General features: G+C 39.6%; 1 protein-coding gene across 1 annotated transcript in view; it reads right to left on the minus strand.

The window, feature by feature from the left end:
• LOC136863624 (serine-rich adhesin for platelets) overlaps nt 1–24,132 on the minus strand; it is a 402,886-nt gene that overhangs the window by 20,181 nt on the left and 358,573 nt on the right. The window contains exon 20 of the mRNA XM_068226021.1: nt 13,120–13,363. Within this exon, the coding sequence (XP_068082122.1) occupies nt 13,120–13,363 (244 nt within the window). The remainder of the gene's footprint in view (nt 1–13,119; nt 13,364–24,132) is intronic.

Below are 24,132 nucleotides of genomic sequence, written 5' to 3' on the forward strand. Positions count from 1 at the left end.
TAAGAGGGTGAAAAGGGGCATTCATTTTAAAATGAGTGTATCTATATCTCAAAACATTAAAAGTTTACAGGTGTAAAAATTGGTATTTAGAATTTCTTTTAAAAACAAAGAAACACATATTTTTTTGTTTTTGGAAAATCCCACTAGAGGGGTGCAAAAGGGTGAAAAAGTGGTTCAATGCCTTTAATGAGGATACTTGTATCTCAGAAACTGAAGATATTAGACCTGAAAATTGGTATTTGGAATTTCCTTTAAAAATAAAGAAACACATATTTTTTTGTTTTCCCAAAATCCAATTACTGGGAGTTAAACAGGGGTGACAAATGGGGTGAATTTTTTGACAGACTATATCTACAGTATATCTCAGAAACATAAAATGTTGCAGATGTAAGAATTGGTATTTGGAATCTCCTGTAAAAGTAAAGAAACACAGGTGATTTGTCTTTGGAAACTCCACTGAAGGGGAACTAAAAAGATGGTGAAATTTTAAAATGAGCATGTCTACAGTATATCTCAAAAACTTAACATGTTACAGAAGTGAAAAATGGTATTTTTAAAAATCTCCATTAAAGTAAAGAAACATGTATTTTTTGTTTTCAGAAAAACCACTTGTGTGGGTGGGGGTAAAAATGACTGAAAATGGGGTTGAATTCTTTTTATTAGGATACTGATAACTCAAAAACTGAAGATATTACAGACGCAAAATTTGGTACTTGGAATCTCCTTTAAAAATAAAGAAATAAGTATTTTTGTTGTATTGTTTTTAGAAATCCTCTTAACGGGGGTTGGGGGGGGGTTGAATAGAAAAATTATTTGAATTACTTGTATGGAGATACCACTATCTCAAAAACAAATGATGTTGCAGATGTGAAAATTGGTATTTGGAATCTGCTTTAAAGGTGAAGAAACATGTATTCCTTTGATTTAGGAAAATCCAATGACGGAGGAGGGGGGTTGAAGAATTCGAAAAATTAATTTAATTAATGTTATGAGGATAGATACATCTAATAAAAATTAAAGTTGTTACAGACGTGAAAATTGGTATTTGGATCTCCTTTAAAAACAAAGAGAAACGCATTTTTGGGGGAAAGTCATCTTTGGGGGGCAGCTCTGAAAAGGAGTTGAATTCCTTTTATGAGGACACATATCTCAAAAACTGAAGATGTTACAGTTGTGATAATTGGTATTTAGAAAATCCTTTACTAATAAAGGAACAAGTATTTTTTCCAGAGGGGGAGAGTGAAAGGAAGTGATAAAAGTGAATTCTTTTTATGGGGTAACTTATACCTCAAAACTGAAGGTAACAGACGTGAACATTGGTATTTGGAATCTCCTTTAAGCATAAAGAAACACGCCTTCTTTCTTTTGGGGGGGGGGGGGGATCAACTTAACGGCGATGGCGATGGGGTGGAAAAGGAGTTAAGACCAATTGATTTTACTGTTCATAATGTACTTGATTCTGATCATAAACCGATAATTTTTATCTTTCCTGGGTTCGTTTTAAGAGCCATCTTTTCCTTTGGAGAACTTAAGTTAGATTACAGTAGATTCTCCTGGCACATAAATAAAAATTTAAATAAATTTGAAATAAATGATAGAAATGATATTGGCCATGCAATTGTTCACCTCTATAATAAGGTCAATAATGCAAGGAAGTATATCATACGTATCGCCAGAAATCCCGCGCACTTGACAATGGCTGCAGATGTAATTTACCGCCAAGTAGCAGTCTTGCATCTTGCTGCGGGGTCCAGGAAAAAAAAAAAAAAAAAAAAAAAAAAAAACCTAAATTCATCTAATACCACCCACCCTAATAATAATAATTTTCTGGACCGTCGTGAAAATGTGCGGACCGCGCTGGGAACGGGCCCCGACTGGGTAATGACTACAAATGCAGTCCGGCCGCGGCTTCAGTACCGCCATAGCACCCAAGACGAGATACCATGCTGGATCTCCTCAAGGATTTATCCATATTAAAAATGTTTATAAGAAAAGGTGGCAAAGATTTAGGGACCCAACTGACCAGGCGGAATACCTGGAGCTAACCCGGGAAGTACAAAATCGATTGCAGGAAAGATAGATTGAAGAATGGGAGGAACATTGCCATGAGATCGCAAATTTTAGCAGATTATATATAAAATGTTAAGCATACCATTATAAATTTCAGTATAATACCGTAGCGAAGCACGGGTATCTTGCTAGTTTAAAATATACACACATTTACTCAGACCTACATCAGACTGTCCTTGTGACATGTGTCTCATTAGTGAACATTAATTCAGGGTGGGTTCCACCTCAGCGTTTATGGTAGCTCTAACTCTGCTGGAGGTGACTTTCTACCTAATGTCTGAATATCACTGAAGTCTGGATTGATGTCAGCCTTCTGATTTATCCCAAAGATGTTCTATGAAAGGGGTTTCCAGCCTATGATTCATGGCTATACTTTCTCCCTGGACAAATATTCAATACTACAGCTATAGAATTTTTACACTCACCTAAAAGAAAAATAATCTTCTTTGAGAAGATTGGTATAAAAATGAATTTGTTACACCATTTCATACTACTTTTGCTGTAAAAGTTATACATAATTTAAGGGAGCAGTCCCAGAAGAGATTTAAAGATTTTGATTATACTTCAGAACACCTCAGATTGTTTCAAAATACACTCAGTTGTGAAGCTGAACTTCTGCTGCTGAGTTCCAGGTGGTGGTGATAGATCGTCCTTCAAATGAAATGTGTAAAGATTTATTCAATGAAATAATAACACATTAATAAAAATAATAATAATAATATTATTATTATTATTATTTTAAATCACACTTAGTACTTTTATGGTTTTCCTAGATACTGAAGTGCCAGAATTTTGTTCTGGGGGAATTATTTTACATGCCAGCAAATCTACTGGCATGAAGTATTTGAGCACCTTCAAATAACACCGGCCTGAGCCAGGATCAAACTCACCAAGTTGGGTTCAGACGGTCAGTGCGCTAGCATCTGAGCTATTCCCCCTGGCTCAATGCAAGAACTGTCTTGTACTTTTACAAATGTTACCTAACAAGAATTTTCAAAAACTTTCCTCGTGCTATCTTTTCTAAATTTGAGCAGAAACATTCTCTAAAATGATATAGTAAACTCCAAATATTGTAAGTCATTGTCAAAAGAACATTACCTGGAGTCGATATTGTATATTAAAACACTACATTTCAACCAAATCTGAAAAACATTATGTCGAAAAAAAATTCAAGTTCACACTTAATTTTAGTCTTTAGATGTCGTACGAACATACAAACGCACTAATTGTACAGGTTTTTTAAAGCAATATACTTCAAAATCAGTTTCAGGTTGATATCTTTTAATGAGGTTTTTAAAGGTTACTGTATATGCAAGTTCCTTAATAACACAACCACCGATTATTATAATTACAAATTTACACTCTATTCGTTATTTAAAATGTAATCACCACATAAAATGTAAACATTGTTTCACACGATACCAACTATCTTACTAATATTGTCCAAGACCACAAATGAACGTCTCATCTCAAATAATAATTGATGTCATAAGGGTCAAAAAGTCATGGAGTAAAAAAAAACACACACACAAAAAATCTCAACAGAACATATTATGTGGTTCGCTACATCACTCCCGTCTCAGTGAGCACGTATGACATCTTAAGGACTGCGCTGGAAAGTGAACTGTTCATCCACTGCATGATGTCTTCCAAGTTTATTATTTCTGTTGATGATGCTGCTGCAAGGCTCCCTCGGATTTAAGAATGATGATCTTGATGACACGGACCTTTCCTTGGGAGATGTCCCTTTTGGTTAAGATCAGCGAGAAGACGGGCGGATTTGAGATAGTTGACTGAAATGTTCACCTCTGCTGTGATATTTTGTAGAGGAATTGCTTCGACCCAGTTTGAGAATCTATCTACATATTAGGCAGTAACTGAAACCATTGGATATTGGCAGTGGTCCTATGAAGTCTACGTGCTCTGTACTGAATCATTCGTCCACTAAAGGAAATTGTGAAATGGGAGATTTTGTGCCTCGATATCTTGTTCTTCTGACAGGACAAACAGCACATTGTCCACAGTGCTATGTCTTTCGTAACATTTTTCTGTATGAATCTTGAATAAATCAGTCTGACCGTTGCTTTGATGCCGAGGTGAGACGACGTGATAATGATGGAACATAGAAGAACGAAACTTCTGCAGTACATACGGATGGATTATGCCAGTAGATACATCACACCATAGTACATTACCAGCTAGGGTTGACTGCCATTTAAACTGTGGTGAAGTATGAGGAATTGATTGCAAGAAGTTATTTACTTGTAGCCAAGCAAGGTGATCAGAATCAATTGCAAGCAGTTCTTCTATCCTAGATAGATGGTCGGCAAACATGTTTCCTTTTCCTGATACACGACACAGATCAGTTATAAATTGCAAAATATACTGCAGATGGCGAAGGTGTCTTGGGGAAGATTTTTGGTTGTTTTGCTTGAAGGGAAAAACCAGAGGCTTATGATCTTTGCACACAAAGAAGTCTCCACCATCCAGAAGATACTTGAAGTACTTGATTGCTAGGTAAATGCCGGGCAGTTCACGGTCATATGCTGAATATTTCCTTTGTGCGTCAGTGAATTTCTTAGAATAAAATCCAATGGGCTTCCATTCTTCACCTTCTTTCTGTTGGATACTAGTGCCTGCCACAAAATCAGAAGCATCCACAGACAGCATGAGCTCACAGTCCAGGCTCATTTTTCACCTTTGTAAAGTGAAAACCGTCAATACGGAATGATTATAATATCTTGTAATATTCAATACTAAGTTGTAAATAACACTGTAAATACAACTTAGTATTGAATAGGTGGAAAACTTCCCTGTGTATAATTTATATGTTGTCAGTTTCATCTTCCAATAAATTTTGCACCACCTCATTTCTAATTACCTGTAATGAAGTGAAGATGCTATATTTAGACACACTGTACTAAAAATGCATATAATCAACCAAATAATAATATATACACCAAAATAAATAACTCACACAATGGAAAACTACCAAAATGCAACAGAATAGCAAAGCAGAGCCTGTGAAGGTTTGTTTACAAACACTATAAAAATGGCGCTCGAACAGATCGTCAGAAAACTGCACTCATTTATTTCTTTGAAACTGCGCCCAAAGAGATTGTAAATATGAATGAAACTGAACTCATAGCTGCTATAGACATCGAGAACGACAAGAAGTAGACTAACATGACATCTGTTGAAGAAATGAGGAAATCACAAGAAGAAATACAAACATGTCGAATATTCGACAGTGCCACTACAGCAGGGACCAGTGTCGAATATTCTGACAGTTGCCAGTTCTAGGGTTAAATTAAGGGAATCTGATGAACATCCTCAAATTAATTTACATACAAATAGATCAGAAACAAAACCCTAATTTCAACATAAATGAGGTAACATGATTATGATGTTTGTTGTTTAAAGGGGCCTAACATCTAGGGTCATCGGCCCAATGAGGTAATACAAAACATGAATATGCTCCCAGATAAAAGTTCAAATTTTGACTCACAAAGAAGAACCACTACAAGAGACACCAAAAATATGCAAACTCCTCACTAACTACAAGTTTCGTTCACTACACCACCACTCCTACTTTCCCCTCCGCTCTCCCACTCACCCTTCCTACTGATCAGCTGCTTGACATGAACACTCAGTTAGCAGACAGCACATGTGCAACAAGAGTAAACGGGAGCAGCAGGGAGGTGAGAAATAGAAACATTCCACCTTCCCCAACACCATAACAAGGTCTCTTCAATTCAACAAATTTCTTTCTCCCTCTTTCTTTTCTTCTCATTTCAGACTCCTCATAACATGTTTATTATCACCATATAAAGTAACGTATTTTACTGAACTTCAAACGAGGTATAGACGAGTTTCCCCTCCTCAATAGAATCCGAGCTGTCCCATTAGAACTCAAACAAATAACAACAAATTTGACATTTAAACATCCAATTTAACTTAACATTTCATCACATCACCGTGTAGTGCTGAAGACAAGAACACTTCGTTGAAGAAGGGGTAGAAGAACAACAACAAACTAACATATAGCCAAGCATTTTACCAGTGCATAATGTGTTTTTTAAGGATTTGATGTTGTTACAAAGCATTTTTGACATGTAAACAAACATTTAATCAGTGTCCCACATACTTTTAAGTATCTCAAACACCTTCAATACATTTTGATTGTCTATGTCATTTTTTTCATGCATTTTTTTGCTGAAGATGTCTTGCACGTGACATGAAACATCCTAACATAGATTTTAAGCTAAGTGTTAGTTCCATGTAGTAGTAGTAGTAGTATTAGTAGTAGAACCGGGCAAGTTGGCCGTGCGGTTAAGGGCGCGCAGTTGTGAGCTTGCATCCAGGAGATAGTGGGTTCGAACCCCACTGTCAGCAGCCCTGAAGATGGTTTTCCGTGGTTTCCCATTTTCACATCAGGCAAATGCTGGGACTGCACCTTAATTAAGGCCACGGCCGCTTCCTTCCCACCCCTAGCCCTTTCCTATCCCAACGTCACCATAAGACCTGTCTGTGTCGGAGTAATGTAAAGCCACTAGTGCAAACAAAAGGTGGTGGTGGTGGTGGTGGTGGTGGTGGTGGTGGTGGTGGTGGTGGTGGTGGTGGTGGTGGTGGTGGTGGTGGTGGTGGTGGTGGTGGTGGTGGTGGTGGTGGTGGTGGTGGTGGTGGTGGTGGTGGTGGTGGTGGTGGTGGTGGTGGTGGTGGTGGTGGTGGTGGTGGTGGTGGTGGTGGTGGTGGTGGTGGTGGTGGTGGTGGTGGTGGTGGTGGTGGTGGTGGTGGTGGTGGTGGTGGTGGTGGTGGTGGTGGTGGTGGTGGTGGTGGTGGTGGTGGTGGTGGTGGTGGTGGTGGTGGTGGTGGTGGTGGTGGTGGTGGTGGTGGTGGTGGTGGTGGTGGTGGTGGTGGTGGTGGTGGTGGTGGTGGTGGTGGTGGTGGTGGTGGTGGTGGTGGTGGTGGTGGTGGTGGTGGTGGTGGTGGTGGTGGTGGTGGTGGTGGTGGTGGTGGTGGTGGTGGTGGTGGTGGTGGTGGTGGTGGTGGTGGTGGTGGTGGTGGTGGTGGTGGTGGTGGTGGTGGTGGTGGTGGTGGTGGTGGTGGTGGTGGTGGTGGTGGTGGTGGTGGTGGTGGTGGTGGTGGTGGTGGTGGTGGTGGTGGTGGTGGTGGTGGTGGTGGTGGTGGTGGTGGTGGTGGTGGTGGTGGTGGTGGTGGTGGTGGTGGTGGTGGTGGTGGTGGTGGTGGTGGTGGTGGTGGTGGTGGTGGTGGTGGTGGTGGTGGTGGTGGTGGTGGTGGTGGTGGTGGTGGTGGTGGTGGTGGTGGTGGTGGTGGTGGTGGTGGTGGTGGTGGTGGTGGTGGTGGTGGTGGTGGTGGTGGTGGTGGTGGTGGTGGTGGTGGTGGTGGTGGTGGTGGTGGTGGTGGTGGTGGTGGTGGTGGTGGTGGTGGTGGTGGTGGTGGTGGTGGTGGTGGTGGTGGTGGTGGTGGTGGTGGTGGTGGTGGTGGTGGTGGTGGTGGTGGAAACTGCCTCTAAACCAAAATAGATTGCACGGTGCCATCATCTTGTTCAATCGCCATTGTACAGTAGGTTACAAACTACACAGAAGTTAAAGTAGGTGATCGTTAGTTCACTGCGATCACCAGCTGTAAAGGTTACAACATATGCAAGTTCCTTAATTAAACAACTGCTGATTTTAACACACAATTGCACTTTATTCGTTATTTAAAATATAAACACCACATAAATGTGTATTGTACAAAAATTAATGTATTCAGTGGCCTGTAACAAGGACGCTTTAAAGTAGTCACACATGACACCAACTCTCTGGCTTATTGCCCAAGACCACAGATGAGTGTCTCATCTCCAAGACTAAGTGATGTTGTAAGGGGCATAAAGTCATGGAGTAAAACATACGTCATGATCTCAATGGAACATACTCGGCTTCCCTACAAGGCTCATTACCTCTTTCACCAAGCAAATGTGGCCCACTGACAAGAAAGGTTGGAGACCCTTGTACTGTGGAATTCAGGTCAGGGTTCTGGACATGTCGGTCCATTTCCAAAACACAACTACTGTATTTTTCTAAATCCAAGATGACCCTGAATGCAAGACAACCCTCACCTTTACTTTCCAAAAAATTAAATCAGGCTTAAAAAATAGTTTGTGAAATCATATGAATGTATTTTTTTTTTTGACTTCACGCCAACGCCGAACATCAGGTTCAGTTATGCCGTACTTTTTTGTGGCTGCCCAATTATTCTTTATTTCTGCGAGTTTGATAACTTAAAATTGTCATCATAATATCAAAGAGAACCCACTGAAAATTTGCTAGAAATACCTGTTACATGTGTCTCTACAGTACGACGACCCATCAGAAAATATTCGTGCTGTCTATAAAACTGTTACTTTACTAAGCATCAGGTACAATTGGCTGCTGCTAGACGTGTGTCTCGCCTGCCGGCTTCGGCCAACTTCAGTGGCTAGCGATGCATAACAGACATGGACGTTGAAGGTAAACTAGTTTATTGCGCCGGGGTATGGCCATTCTGCCCTTGCATTTCTCATGCACATAGCTTGCAATTTCATCTTTTGACTTCTTTAAAGCGTCCTTTTTACAGGCCACTGAATACATTAATTTTTGTACAGTACACATTGTTTTAACTATCTTTATCTTCACGCTAATACAGAACCTTGACTTCAGTTATGCCATATTTTCTTGCAGTTGTACAATTATTCTTCATTTCCACATGTTTAATAACCATTAAAATTGGCATCATAAGATCGACAAGAACCTGTTGAAAATTTGCCAGCAATGCCTGTTCCATGTGTCTTTACAAAACGACAATCCATCACTAAAATATTCTTGCTACCTAAAAACCTGTTAGGCCTAATTTTACTAAGCATCATGTACAGTAGACGCGTTATAACTCCGCTACTGAGTAGCCATGGTCTTTCCAAGACTTTGAAGTCTTGCATGTTTTGCTGTCATTATGCAGATTTGAGAAACATTTTTGTATAGGCCAGTAGAATGTCATTCTCTCCTCACGATTTCCCAAGAATCAGTAACGTTACACAGAGGCACTGTAAAATCGTCTGTCTCGGCTAGAGATGTTTCAGTAAAGACACAGGCATTGATGGTCAACGAGTTTTGTGCGTGCAAGGAGGGGGGGGGTTAAAGGGAAGCCGCGTGGTTACCATGGTAGCTGCCAGTGGTGATCATTACTGTTAAGTCGCGAATACATGACCTGTGATTTTTCACCCGAGATTCTGAGAAAAAACGTCATCTTGGATTCAGGGAAATACGATAGTCAAAATGTTCTTGTACTTTTCTGCAGTATTACAACACGGCTAAGTCCATCCTATGAAAAATAAAACTACATTATAATACTAGCTACTCCAAATTTCACTGTTGATATGGATGTGCTGCTCACTCGCTTGCTCAAGTAGGTTCAAGCACTCACATCATGAACCAACATGTCATCAAGAACGAGTTGCTCAGAATTCCCTCGTGATATAAACATGAATGAGCTCTAAACAGGAGCAGTGTGTTATGAGCCGCATTTCACATTCCAGCAGGCTACACTAGAGGGGTATACAAGCACTGGCAGTAAAGTAATAACGAGAATTCATTTATTGTTTAATTAATGTTATCAAAGAAGTTATATGTCTGACCAGAAAAAGATTTTGCTAAGGTAACGGAGCAGACTGTACAGCTAGCAACTCAAGCTGAATGTCAGGCGGTGGTAAATAACTCGATGCCCAGAAGGAGCCAACAGTTTCAGACGGATGAGCTCCTTTGGGTGATCTGATAGTCCCTCAATGGGAGAAATGCCACTGGAATCCATTCCTGATAAGAGTGTATGGATGAGCTCCTTCGGGTGGAATGATGGTCTCTCAATGAGGGAAACGCCACTAGAATGAATTCCTGATACAGGATATCAGTTCCTCTTAGTAACCGGGTACCGATGGTACAAGGAAAGATTCTGGACTACCTCTTCACTGGATTTTCTAGGGCAATGATGAACCCTCATCAACGGACATGATACCTGCAGAGTGAAAGGCAATGGGTAACCACCAAGCTGCCTTACCAACAGAATCTCCAATAGACATGTCCGAGATGAAAAGCAATCCATCGAAAAACCCGAGTGATATCTGGCAACAATTCAGGTCCGGATATGATGGGTGTCAAATTGGCGAGTGGGCACACAAATGTAAATTCCCAGGCCTCGTGTGGGGAATATGCAACTTGCTGGAACATGGAAAGGAAATCATCTCTCCAATACCTGTGAAAAATAGCCACATGAAATGTAAAAGGGCTCTTAAAACCTGAAAAGCTACAGATTTTTGGAAAATCAAATGGAAAACCACAACCTTGATATATTTAGTCTGTCCGAGAGGCATTGACAAGGAAATGGATTTTTCAACACTACTAAATGTAACATGGAGTACTTCTCTGGATTGGAAGACCGAAATACAAATGGTTTCACTCTTATTGTTCCCAATCATATATCAGATTTAGTTAGTGGGTGTACATGTAACCCTTACACTTTCAAGGTAAACTATCTATCATTACCTCTATTTCATGCAGCAACTTCTCAAGGTAATGATCCATCTTTACTCTGACTTTTGGTGAATTATTACATTATTTATTTGCTACACGGAATGAGCTGGCAGGGAGTGGCTTAGGAGACGGTTCTAACTTTCATTCCGCTCAATAGGTTTTCCTGCCATCCTACTTTTATACATTTTCTTTGAACCAGAAACATGTGCTTGGCATGACTGTGTTGTTTACAGTATGAATGACTTTCAACTTTCATAGTAAATTTAGGTAGTTTCCTTTCCTGGGATGAAATATTGTTTAGTTGATAGTTTGCTAGATAAATAGGTTTTTAAGTAATTACATAATGTATATTTTGAGGTAGTAGTTACAGTACAAATAACCTGTATGGTATGGTATGAAGTGGCAAAGCTATGTGCATGTTTACAGGACAATGTTGATATGGAATACGTAGGTAATTGTTATGGTGATAGTGATGTTTTTTTTTACTGGAAGCAAAAAGTGAGAGCGATGATGTGCTGAATCCAGCATCAGCATACAGCAATACAGGCAGTGCTAATAGTGAGAAGGATGATAAATATTACAATATCTTAACCTTAGTACATCCTCATAATAGCAGGAAATAGCAGGAAATAGCAGCATTAAGCACCTGTAGATTCCTCTTCCATTTGATATTTCAATTTACTTTTCTTCTGCAGACTATCTAAGCTTGATTGTCAATTAAACAAATTGATCTGTTCATCAGTTTCTTACTAAAAATACAGATGGGCATTCTCTATCACTCTGGAAATGGAAGGACACGACAGTCACAAAAATGAGAGGATTTCTAGCCTATATTTTGAACAGGGGATGAACAGGAAACCCACTATAGCCTCATACTAGTCTCCTTGTTTGTATCAGTCACCACCATGGTTGAGAAATATGTTTTCATTTCATAGGTTCCAACATATTTTTACACTTTATCATTTAGTGGACAGTGAAAAGTGTGCACCAGGAAGTGATCCTGCCTATGATACCCGTGTTAGGTACATGCCCCTAGTTCAATATGACGACAATATTTTTGGACACCGCTACACTCCACATGAAGTTAAAGCCTAGTAGGTACAAAGAAACAGGTATGTCTAATTTACCGGGGTTGGGGTATAAAAGTCTGGATGCTTCGCAACTCGGTTTCACACTACTGCTTGGGATTTTACTTGCACAGTCGGGCAAGATAACGGAAAGACAAGGAGAACATTAAAACATCTGGACTTGTGAAACACCTCTACAAGTTACAGTAGATACATACATAACTGGCACCCTTAAGGAAAAATGGGAAATACCTGCCCAAGATGTTCTAAAATAAATTTTCCATAGGAGTAACTGTTTACTGCCATTCTGAACATCTTTAGCCTGCTCTCAAAAAAAGAAGGAAGTTGTGAAGTTCTTCTATGACACTTCTCTGTAGTAAGGTAACCACACATGATCGAGAGACTGAAATAAATAGGATGTGTGGAAGTGTGTTACAAACCTGGACGTTATAATAGTTACGACCAAGTTAATGGGCAGCATAAATATCTCCAACAGGAAGTTGTATGCCTACCTTTATGAACAAAAAACACTTAAGTACTGGAAGAACATTCTATATTATAGCCAGAATGGTTTTAAATTCCTCTGTTCTCTACAAGGAGCATCATAAAGGACAACAGCAGTGACTAAACTGATGAAACTACTGTCATACTTCTTGCAATCCAGTAAACTTGCTCAGTTCCTTGTTGAGACATACTTGGTAGCAGTGGTGTAGCTAGCGCACATGCTCTGCGTAAACTGGGTTTAAAAAAAAGTAAGTTTGGAAACTCTTCACAGCCACAATTTTTTTTTTTTATCGATAATAAATTAATTTAACTATTTGAATTCTGATTTTACTTCCCGTCTTTCAAAGTACATTACAGTGAAACCTCATTAACATGGACTCATTTAATAAAAACACTCGCACGAAAAAAAGACTTGGTCCCGGCAGGGAGACATTATTTCTAATGGAAAGTCTTATCAGGTAACATAAATTTTGATTAGCCCTAATTACGGACAGGCTCAACTACCTTCCACTATTTTGTACCATTTAAGGCAAATTCTGCTTGGAATTGTCTTATTTTAAGTCAAAATTCACATCCCTTAGAAAATAAGCGAGCCAAGGAAAAGCAGGCAACAACAAAATGCACATATCATTTCTAGAAAGAGCCATTTTGAATTATCACCATAAGCTGGGCCAAGTAGCTCAGACAGTAGAGCGCTGGCCTTATGAGCTTGAGTTGGCGGGTTCAATCCGGCTCAGGCTGGTGGTATTTGAAGGTGCTCACATACACCAGCTTCATGTCAGTAGATTTACTGGCACATAAAAGATCTCCTGCAAGACAAAATTCCAGCAACTCGGCATCTCCGAAAACCATAAAAGTAGTTAGTAAGACATAAAACTAATAATAGTATGACTATCCATCCACTACTTACTCACCATACTCTCCATAAGCAGTAGATAGCGATATTTGTTCATCATTTGACGAAATTTATCGAGAAGATGCTTAGCTGTAGCTTCAAATATCTCATCAGCTTTCTCTAAATCTTGCTGGCTCAACACTTGTTCATTGAAGACATGATAGCGAATCAGCCGCTTACATGCATCACTAGTGCTAGAGAATGGAGTCTGAGTGTCTGGCATCGAGGCTCCAGCCTGGTCTGTCTTCAGCTGCTGTTCAATCCTGTAAAGGGATTTGAAATATTCAAAATAGGAAACATCGTAATACTACTTGGAAAAGACAAAATCTTACAAACATTTCTGAATAAATATAACTTCTGCACAATTAAAAACATTAAGTAAAATTACACCGGTAAGGCGTTGTCCGATTGTAAGGAAATTACGTAAGCAAAGACATTCGGTCTGAACATGCACATGATTAAAGTTTCGTTTCCAATGAATGAATAGCGGGAGCTCCTGCGCATCCGAACTGCGCACGCATCAGGTGTATATAAGGCGCGATTCTGAAGCGTATCCTCAAAGTAGCTGTTGCATTCGACTGTGCTATCTTAACGTCGGCTGTAAGAATGCCACGCCGAAGAATTTGTGCTCATTACAAGCAGATGTCAGAGTTTGAAAGAGGTCATGCAATCGGACTGAAAGAAGCTGGTTGGTCGAATCAAGCTGTCGCTGGACATTTGAGTTGAAGTGATGCAGCGATCAGACGATGCTGGCAAGTGTGGGTCAGCACCAGCAGGCATCAGCGTCAGGACGGCAGTGGTTGACCGAGGGCCACAACAGCACGGGCAGACAGAGCGATTGTCAGAACAGCTGTCACAGCACCGGAGTCGTCTTTATCAACGATCCAGCGTGTGACCCGCACACGTGTCCACCATGACCATCAACATACGCCTGAGCGAGAGGAATTTGTGCTCGCGCCGCCCATTACGCTGCTTACCACTCACGCCTGTTCACCGTTGAGCCAGATTACAGTGGTGCCGCGCTCGAGCAACATGGAACTGCGCTGACTGGGGAAGTATAGTCTTTAGTGACGAGTCCCATTTCCAACGGTGACCTGACGACAACCGCAGATGCGTTTGGAGACGTCCAGGCCAGCGTGGAGATCATGATTTGACTATCACATGCCACACAGCCCTACAACAGGGGGTGATGGTCTGGGGTGCCATTTCCTTTGATAGCCGGACCCTTCTGGTAGTCATTCCTGGCACACTGACAGCACAGCGGTATGTTGATGACATTCTACGGCCGGTTGTGTTACCGTTCCTTCAACAACATCCAGGCCTTACTTTCCAACAGGATAATGCCCGGCCGCACACGGCACGTCTTGCTATGAACTGTCTTCAAGCTTGCCCTATCCTTCCTTGGCCAGCTCGGTCGCCTGATCTCTCTCCCGTAGAGCACATTTGGGACGTCATGGGAAGGCGATTGCGAACATCCCGGAATGTCGCAGATTTAGCCCAACAGTTGGGAGACCATTTGGCACAAAAGTGCGCAGGACACCATCCGGGACCTTTATCAGTCCATGCCACGCCGAGTGACAGCTTGCATCCAGGCCAGGGGTGGACCAACACCTTATTGACGTCCTCACTTTGTAACGCTTTAACTCTGCAATAAATAATTTGATTGTTCTGCACTTTTAAACGTTTGTTTTTCTATGCCTGTTCCTCACATCTGCTGATTTTTATCTCCATCAGACAATTCTTTCCTGGTGCGTCTTTTTTTTTTATACAGTGTATTTATAGGTATCAATTGCATCAGTTAGCAATCAGTAGCCACACAATTACTCATTATCAGAATTTATTATCTATATTTATTATCTAACACAGATAATGAGGCCATACACAGTTATGCAAAAACTTTACTTTCAAGACAGGTTTGTCCAGGTAAAAGTTGTGTATAGATACCATTGCAAACAACACTAACACAATGATCATAATTCAGTATTCCTAAGCATTCCTTAACACACACCCTGGGATAGAATCTATAACATTATGCTAACTCATGTATTGCTATATCACTCAGTCTGAGCCAACTGCAGTTTCAATGTCTTGCTTGCATGTGGGCAAAGCGTTTTCCATGGAAGAGATCTTGAATGTGTGCATAACTAACGTTGCCCTTGACCACAATTTGTTTATCATCATCACAGAGAAGCACAAATAAATATGGCACTGTTCACAAATAAATATGGAAGCAGGCGCTTAACATTTTATGAACTTGACACAATTAAGTAATAAAAGTAAGCCATTCTGAAGATTTTTTTTTTTTGCTTCACGTTGCACCGACACAGATAGGTCTTCACAATTAAGTATTTATTTATTTTCCACCTAGTCGATACAATGATTGCTTAAGGCAATTTTTAATGGTCAAAAGTGGTACATGTTTCGTATATTATCAACACCTTCAGCCACATAACACTGTCAATTTTATATATTTTTCATCTAAACAGTGTTATGTGGCTGAAGATGTTGATAATATACGAAACATGTACCACTTTTGACCATTAAAAATTGCCTTAAGCAATCATTGTATCGACTAGGTGGAAAATAAATAAATACTTAATTGTGAATCTATTGAAGTGCGATACGGACCATGAAGCTGATTTTATGTAACAGATAGGTCTTACGGCGATGATGGGACAGGGAAGGACTAGGAGTGGGAAGGAAGCAGCCGTGGTCTTAATTAAGGTACAGCCCCAGCATTTGCCTGGTGTGAAAATGGGAAACCACGGAAAACCATTTTCAGGGCTGCCGACAGCGGGGTTCGAACCTACTATCTCCCGAATACTGGATACTGGCCGCAATTAAGCGACTGCAGCTATCGAGCTCGGTCCATTCTGAAGAGAAAGAATAGAAATTCATATTCGATGCACAGGAGTGTGGTAACTACAGAGGGATTAGATTACTTTGCCACGATATGAAACTCTGGGAGAGAGTCATTGAGAGAAAACTGAAGAAGGAGACTAACATCACTGAAAACCAGGGGCCTGTTCCACGAATGAACTTTGCAACTTTTCACTTTGCACCTTTCAGTTCAGATTTTGTTCCACCATCACCTTTCAGATTTGTCTTTTCAAGCCTGTTATGTTCCTCCATCGGTACAGAAATCCAAAGTGCAAAGAAATGAAGCGAAAAGTTTCCAGAAATCTTGCAAAGAGTTGATTTCCTTTTCAGCTGTTAATTAACAAACATCTACACTAGGTTTTTTTTCTTTTTTTTTTTTTGTATTTGCTTTATGTCACACCGACACAGATAGGCCTTATGGTGACAATTGGATAGGAAAGGGCTAGGAATAGAAAGGAAGCAGCCATGGCCTTAATTAAGGGAAACCACAGGAAACCATTTTCAGGGCTGCCGATAGCGGGGTTTGAACCCACTATCTTCCGGATGCGAGCTCACAGCTGCGCGCCCCTAACTGCACAAACACTAGTTTCTTAGCTTAGAATTTAATTTAGTGACATAAACATGTTACGGCGAGAGCTTTTATTATCATCAAGTGAGGATAGTGATGAAGAATCCAACAAGAGAATGTATAAAGACAGGATTAATTTTCATAGCCTCACTTCAACAAAATTTCGCGGGTGTTTTTGTGTTACCCCAATACAAGCTGACTATATTCTTTAAATGATTGGTCATTTGTTGAAAGCTGCAGCAAAAAGAAGTCAATCCCTTTCGAAAAGAAAGCTAATTCTTATACACTTACATTGGTGAGCAAATTGTACCCAGCTGCACGGTGTAGCAGCAATGCATGGGACATCAAAATAAAATATTTGCACAACTGTTACTAAAATTGTAGATGCTATAATAATGTGATGTAATATTTCCTAATGTAGTATGTTAGCCTGATAATCCACGTAATTAGCGAACAAATTTCTAATGAAGGGTGGCTTTCTTTCTGTGTGTGGGTGTGTTGACGGTATTCTCGTTAATTTTTATGCTCCTACTGAGCACGAGAGGTTTATGTTGAGAGACATGGGCATCAATATCTCAATATTATGTTTAAAGTTGCCAAAATGGATATCCCATTTCTCTTTGACAACTTCTAGAACAGCCAGATTCTTGTAATTATCCTTCTTTCCCATTATCAAAAATTCAAACTTTAAAACTACTCGTACCACAATTATATCATCTTCACCATGAAAAATAAAACATTAAAATCAGGAAGTATTATAAAGTATGTTCATGGAATAAACTTGATCGATTCACTCTTATGCAAAGACTTTTCACTTTGCAAAGAAATTGAAAAGTAATACTTAGATAATGATGGAACAGAAAGACTTTGTACTTTGAAATAATCAAAAAGTGCCAAGTATAAAGTTTAAAGGTTGCAATATTCGCCCGTAGAACAGGCCCCAGTTCGGGTTCATGCCAGGCAGGTCTACAATGGATGCTGTGTTTGCCCTTAGGATATTCATGGAAAAGTACCACCTGCACAGACACATCTGCACAGTGTCTCTACAGATCTAGAAAAGGCCTATGATAAGAGTGCCATGGGATCTGATTTTGGTGGACCCTAAGTGGAAGAGGGCCTGCCTGGCCGAGGCGGTAAAGGCGGGCTTGGTTCACCTGGAAGGACATGGGTTTGAATCCCCGCCAGGAAGTCGTAAAATTTAAGAAACGAGATTTCCACTTCCAGAGGTGCACATGGCCCTGAGATTCACTCAGCCTAACCCAAAAATGAGTACCAGGTTAATTCCTGGGGGCAAAGGCGGCAAAGAGCTAACCACTCTACACCATCAAGTGCCAAGATTACGGATAGTGGAAGCCTTTACCTTCCACCCCTCCAAGGGCCTTCATGGCCTGTACAGAGATGACTTTGCTTTGCTATGTGGAAGAATGTAACACATCCGTACATCACGACCATCCAAGATGTGTACAGTGACTGCCACATCATGCTTGTAGCCGACAGAGTGGGTGCACTTCAAGATAAGCTGAACAACTGGAAAGATGATCTCGAGCGAAATGGGCTATAGGTTTGAAGAACTAAAACAGAATACATGCATTGCAAATTTTTCCATTGATGGCCAGATAAGTGAAGGGCTGCGTATCAACAATGAGAAGGTCATTAAAACTAGTAACTTCAATTATCTTGGTTTGGTAGTACAGTATGATGGGGACAAAGATAAGATTGTATCCGTAAGAGTGGCTGGACAAAATGACAGGCAGCAGTAGTGTTTTATGAAACAGGAAGATGCCTAACACATTGACGACCACCCCAGAGATCTCCGTATTACTGCGGCCAGCGGTTGTGGATGAGACCCAGAATTTTTTTTTATATGCTAGCTTCGTTTTCAGCTTGTTGCACTGTGTATTAGCTAGAGTTTGAACTATCTGTCATCATGTCATTGAGTAGTGGGATCACTGATGTAAATGCCAATATATTTTTCCATTTTTACGATCATTACAGCAACGAAATCAACCTATATACATGGGGGATCTTACGCCCGTGCCTAGAGACAACGGTCAAGATTGTGTGCCCATGGCAACGTGCCTTTTGTGACGACAAAACATTTCTACATTTATATGCAGATTCGAGAGAGAGAGAATTCTCGCTTTTATGCACCTCGCATTTCCTTTGATCACTGACACAATTGTGGACGAGATTATGAGTTCTAAATGGTGTAGTCATGCAATATAAACTATCGTTATCGCTGCATCTTTCTTTCTTTCTTTAAACCTTCATATATTAACAAAATAATATCAGATGTGTAGAGCTATGCCCTGGAGCTCCAATGCACAGGTCAACATGGCGTGGAACATTCAGTTACTGACGGATACCGATATTCATGATTAATTTTTTTGCTAGTGGCTTTACATCGCACAAACACAGATAGGTCTTATGGCAATGATGGGATAGGAAAGGCCTAGGAGTTGGAAGGAAGCGGCCGTGGCCTTAATTAAGGTACAGCCTGGTATGAAAATGGGAAATCACGGAAAACCATCTTCAGAGCTGCCGACAGTGGAATTCAAAGCCGCTATCTCCCGGATGCAAGCTCACAGCCGTGCACCACTAACCACACGGCCAACTCGCCCGGTATGTGATTACTTAGGTGCAGACCCGTTATCATGGGTATCAAGTGATAGTGAATTGGATATTTCTAATGATTAACAGCTAACACTAAACAGGGAGTAAATGTAAATTGAAATCCTTGCATACTTGAATACTGAACGTTGGGCAACCAAAAGGAGGGATGAGCAGAAGTGGCATGTAGCTGAAATGTGAATGCTGTGATGGGCTCAAGGGTAACACACCTGGATAGATTCCACAACAGTGTTATATATCAGACTTTGAGAGCGAATCCAGTAGAGGAAAAGCTTCAAGAAAAGTACCTGAAGTGATCTGCACATCTGGAAAGGTGACCTGAGGGATATGTTGTGCACAGAGCTCAATGGCTAGTGTTGAAGAAAAACCTTAAACAAATTCTCAATAACATAACTTTTTTATTAGACTCCAAAGATACTAACTGTTCAATTAACATGAACCCAGAAATACCTACTTTAAGGACACTACCAAAAATTCATAAACAAGAAATTCCTATTAGACCAATAGTTAATTTTAGAAATAGTCCTGTATATAAGACGGCCAAATTCATACAAATATTTTTAAAAGAACACTAAGTTTTATAGTCAGACACACCTAATTAATACTATTGACTTTTGTAACAGAATTAAAAACATTCAGCTAACAGACTACTACACGATACATAGTTTGGATATCAAAGATATCTACTCCAACATTCCTACCTAGATACTATAAAAACAGTAAGAAAAAATTTAATGCAACACAGCAAATTAACTAAGGTGGAAATTGAAGAATTTTTAACATTACTAGAATTTACTTTGGAAAATAACTATTTCGTTTTTGACAACAAAATTTACAGTCTAAAGGCCTAGCAATGGGTTCGCCAGCTTCAGGTATTTTAGCTAACATATTCATGGATTATATTGAATATAATTAAATAGTGGATAAAATAGATGGATTGATCACATGGTTGAGATACGTCGATGATATATTTGTTATTATCGATGAACAGAAGGTTAAACCTGATGGTATATTAGAGTATTTAAATACTTTGGATAAACAAGTGCATTTTACAATGGAATCTGAAAATGATAGGACTTTAAATTATTTAGATTAAACAGTTACTAGAAATTCTGGTCATTTTGATTTTCAAATTTTCCGAAAACTACTCAAACAGATACTATTATAAGAAACGACTCCAATCATCCAGGTCAACATAAAAAGGCAACATTTTACAGTTTAATTAATAGAGCTATGAACATACCTATGTCTAAGAAGAATCATAATAGAGAAATATAATCCATCAAATTGCTTGTAGCAACGGATATTCCAAAAAATTTATTAATGGAATGATAAATAAAGTGAAAAATGAACAAAAAACAACTTTAATTAAAGAGCAAAAAGAGAAAAAGAAATTTGCAGTTCTAACTTTTCGAAATAAGCATTCTTATCAAATGTATATTTAATAAATCAGGAATTTACAAATTAACATGCCAAACATGTAAACAAGGATACATAGGACAGTCTGGAAGAAGTTTGGCTATAAGGTACAAAGAAGACGTTAATGCAGTTAAACATAAAAGATATTCAGCAATGGGAGAACATATGGTTGAAATGAATCATAAATTTACAGACATTTCCAATGACATGAAATTATTACATTCGGCCAGAAAGGGAAAATTAATGAATGTTTTGGAAAATTTAGAAATTTAGCTTACATAAAAAAGTAATTTTGAATCACGTTTAAATGAGAGAAATGCAGAAGATAACCCACTGTATAGAGTAGCATATGATCATTTAAGGTACAAAAGGAAGAAGAAAATCTTGAAGATCCTAAATTTATATATTCTCCTTCAGTTAAACCAAAATATTATGTATTGATCATTTTTATAATATTTCTCTTTACTCTTTGATATGGTGTATTAGGACAATACTTCTTTAAATTGTAAAACAAAAGATTTGTGATATTGTTTTGTTCTTTGATCTGACCACTGAGGAAGGGAATGGTTGAGACTTCCCGAAACATGTTTGGTTTAATAAATAGTTTTTCTTTCATTTAATGAGTGTATTGATCAAGGCAGATTCAAATAAACTATTTTAAATAGTTATATTATACATTGAAAGATGCAGTCGCCATCCCCCAACAGTGAGAAGCAAGAAGGTGCTTAAAACATCAATGTAGGCCTGTGCTGTGATAGTGCCACGCAAAACAACAAGGGGTGCAAGCCCCCTCCATGAAAAGCACGACCACACCATAACACCACCGCCTCCGAATTTTACTGATGGCACTACACACGCTGGCAGATGACGCTTACCGGGCATTCGCCATACCCACACCCTGCCATTGGATCGCCACATTGTGTACCGTGATTCATCACTCCACACAACGTTTTTCCACTGTTGAATCGCCCAATGTTTACGTTCCTTACACCAAGTGAGGCGTCGTTTGGCATTGACCTGCGTGATGTGTGGCTTATGGGCAGCCGCTCGACCATGAAATCCAAGTTTTCTCACCTCCCGCCGAACTGTCATAGTACTTGGAGTGGATCCTGATGCAGTTTGGAATTCCTGTGTGATAGTCTGAATAGATGCCTGCCTATTACACTTGACGACCCTCTTCAACTGTCGGTGGTCTCTGTTAGTCAACAGTCGAAGTCGGCCTATACACTTTCGTGCTGTACGTGTCCCTTCATGTTTCCACTTCAGTATCACATCAGAAACAGTAGACCTAGGGATAAGGAGTGTGGAAATCTCGCGTACAGACTTCTGACACAAGTGACACCCAATCACCTGACCACGTTCGAAGTCCGTGAGTTCCGAGGAGTGCCCCATTCTGCTACCTCACGATATCTAATGACTACTGAGGTCGCTGATATGGAGTACCTGGTAGTAGGTGGCAGCACAATGCACCTAAGATGACAAACGTATGTTTTTGGGGGTGTCCGGATACTTTTGATCACATAGTGTATTTTCAGAAATAACTCAATGAAGAGAATTCCAAAGAACTTCAGGCCAATTTGGGTTTGGTATGTGCAGACTCTTGTGAAGAAGTGAGAAGGCTGTGGGAATGAAACATAGGAAGGCTCCAGGTCCAGATGATCCCTACAGAATTAGGCAACCAATTTATCAGATCTCTTCACTAAAATCACAGTCTGTGGGAAAATACTTATAGAATGGATGAAGAGCACTATTATCACCATATATATAAAAAAGGGAGAAGAATACTGTTCCCTAAATGTAGGGTTTTCAGTTGCATATCGCTTACGTATCAACTGCACTGACAGTGCATACTTATTATGTACATGGGATTAATAGTTGTAATTATACCTGAGAACTTGATAGAAGTTCAGAATATGAACAGAATGGATATTAACCTCTTCAGTGGCACATTCGATAAATTCCCGGGCGGCACATGCTTGCCTATAACGTGACTGAGAAATTCTTGTTTAGCTGCAGTGTTCATTTCACGCTCGCCCAATATTTTCTCACGTATTGTAATCTCTTTGGAAAATGTTTTCCAGCATTCTCAACAGATGGTAGGAGGGATTCCAATTACATTTATCCAGTGTTTGGCCTAAAATATGACTTATCTTCTCTCTTAACACATCTCGGACTAGCTGACATGGTAAACAGAAATGTTAAGCGTGAAATGGAAGAGATCTTTGTCTAAAAAGACAAACTAAGGAACTACATCGAAGATGAATCTCTAAGCCAGGGGTCGGCAACACAATGACTGTGGGCGCCATGGCACCCTTTGGCAAGGTATTTGTCGCCAGCCTTATATTTTGTAATTTTGTACAATTTCTGTAATAGTTTCCTTTGATGAATATTAATTATTTAAATTTTAATTTATTTTATAAGCAGTCCTCACTGGCTAATCAATTTGAAATAGTACTGTCTTAGTGTTCTATCAAAACGATCAGGAAGGCTGTGATTCTACTCTAGAGTGATGGGGTAGAGATGGGGTTGGCAAGACTGTCTTACGATAGCATACTGGCCGGCATGCAACTGTCAGTATTTTATGTCAGTTAAGAATGAGTAATAATGAGAGGCAGAGAACACATTATATTAATAATGAAAGGGAGCAATAGTTCTGTTTTGAAGATGTAAAAGGTAAATGCGTGTGTTTACTTTGTAATGCCAGTGTATCTATTCGCAAGTAAAGCAATGTTGAGAGGCACTTCAATACAGTTTATCAATCTTTTAACGATAGTTTTCCTGTGGATTGAGAAAAAAATAAAAGTTAGTGATCTGAAAACCAAGTTGAAATCTCAATAGTCAGTTTTTACCACACAAAACAAGCTATCATCAAATGTAACAATTGCCTCCTTTAAAGTTTCTCACATATTACTGAGAAGGAAGAAAACATTTGAAGATGGTGAAATATTCAAAGAAGCGATGATAGCTGCTTTGGAGTCACTGTTCGATGGTTTTCAAAATAAAACTGAATTATTTCTGTTATCAACAAAATGCAGTTATCAGCTACAACGGTTACAAGGAGGATGGAAAATGTATCGGAAGACATGGAGTTCCAATTAAAATATGATTTACAATGGTGTGAATTTTATTCCTTGAAATTACATGAATCGAACGTTTCAAATATAGCACAGTTATTGATAATACTGAAAATGGTGTTCAGCGACTTTGTGCCAAAGAAGAATTTCTTAAAGTAATTCCAATGAAACAACAAACTAAAGGCTAGGGCATTTATAACGTATTCAAGAATTATGTGAAAGAATGTAATATTCCCCTACAAAAGTTGGTAGCTATTACAACAGATAGAGCTCCTAAATTTGTTCGCTGCAAGAAGGGAATTGTAGCTTACTGTATGAAAGACGAAAGCTTCCCTCACTGCATACTACACCAAGAAATATTATGTTCAAAAGTCCTCAATTTTAATCATGTCACGAACACACTTGTGAAGATCGTGACTTCGATTAAGGCTGCTTCTATGCAGCACAGGTTGTTTAAAGC

This window comes from Anabrus simplex, chromosome 2 (genome assembly GCF_040414725.1).
Source record: "Anabrus simplex isolate iqAnaSimp1 chromosome 2, ASM4041472v1, whole genome shotgun sequence".
Taxonomy (NCBI): domain Eukaryota; kingdom Metazoa; phylum Arthropoda; class Insecta; order Orthoptera; family Tettigoniidae; genus Anabrus; species Anabrus simplex.